Genomic DNA, 215 nt, shown 5'->3' with positions numbered 1-215 from the left:
TCGGGCCCCAGGGGGGTCCCCCCAAAACTCTCATCCCCCCACCCCTGTCCCTGTGCCGTACAGTGTAGCGATGCCCCAGTGGGAGCCGGCCCGTTCACCAGCCGCCTGGAAGACGGAGAGTCCAATGAGGGAGATGGTGGGGGTGACGGTCAGTGGCCCGATGTAGCTGAGCAGCGCCCCAGGGAGTCCCAGTAGCCCGATGGCCACCTCCACCA

General features: G+C 67.4%; 1 protein-coding gene across 1 annotated transcript in view; it reads right to left on the bottom strand.

The window, feature by feature from the left end:
* The window catches only part of LOC104529349 (solute carrier family 23 member 1-like), a gene marked incomplete at its 5' end in the record, with an annotated part of 2,439 nt that extends 2,229 nt beyond the window's left edge, over positions 1 to 210 (bottom strand). The window contains one exon of the mRNA XM_010173635.2: positions 62 to 210. Coding sequence (XP_010171937.1) covers positions 62 to 210 — 149 coding nt within the window. The remainder of the gene's footprint in view (positions 1 to 61) is intronic.
* Between the last annotated feature and the right edge of the window lie 5 nt (positions 211 to 215).

This window comes from Antrostomus carolinensis, unplaced genomic scaffold (genome assembly GCF_000700745.2).
Source record: "Antrostomus carolinensis isolate BGI_N321 unplaced genomic scaffold, ASM70074v2 scaffold29108, whole genome shotgun sequence".
NCBI lineage: Eukaryota > Metazoa > Chordata > Aves > Caprimulgiformes > Caprimulgidae > Antrostomus > Antrostomus carolinensis.
Note: the sequence above shows the minus strand (reverse complement) of the source record. Positions and strands in the feature narration are given on the sequence as shown.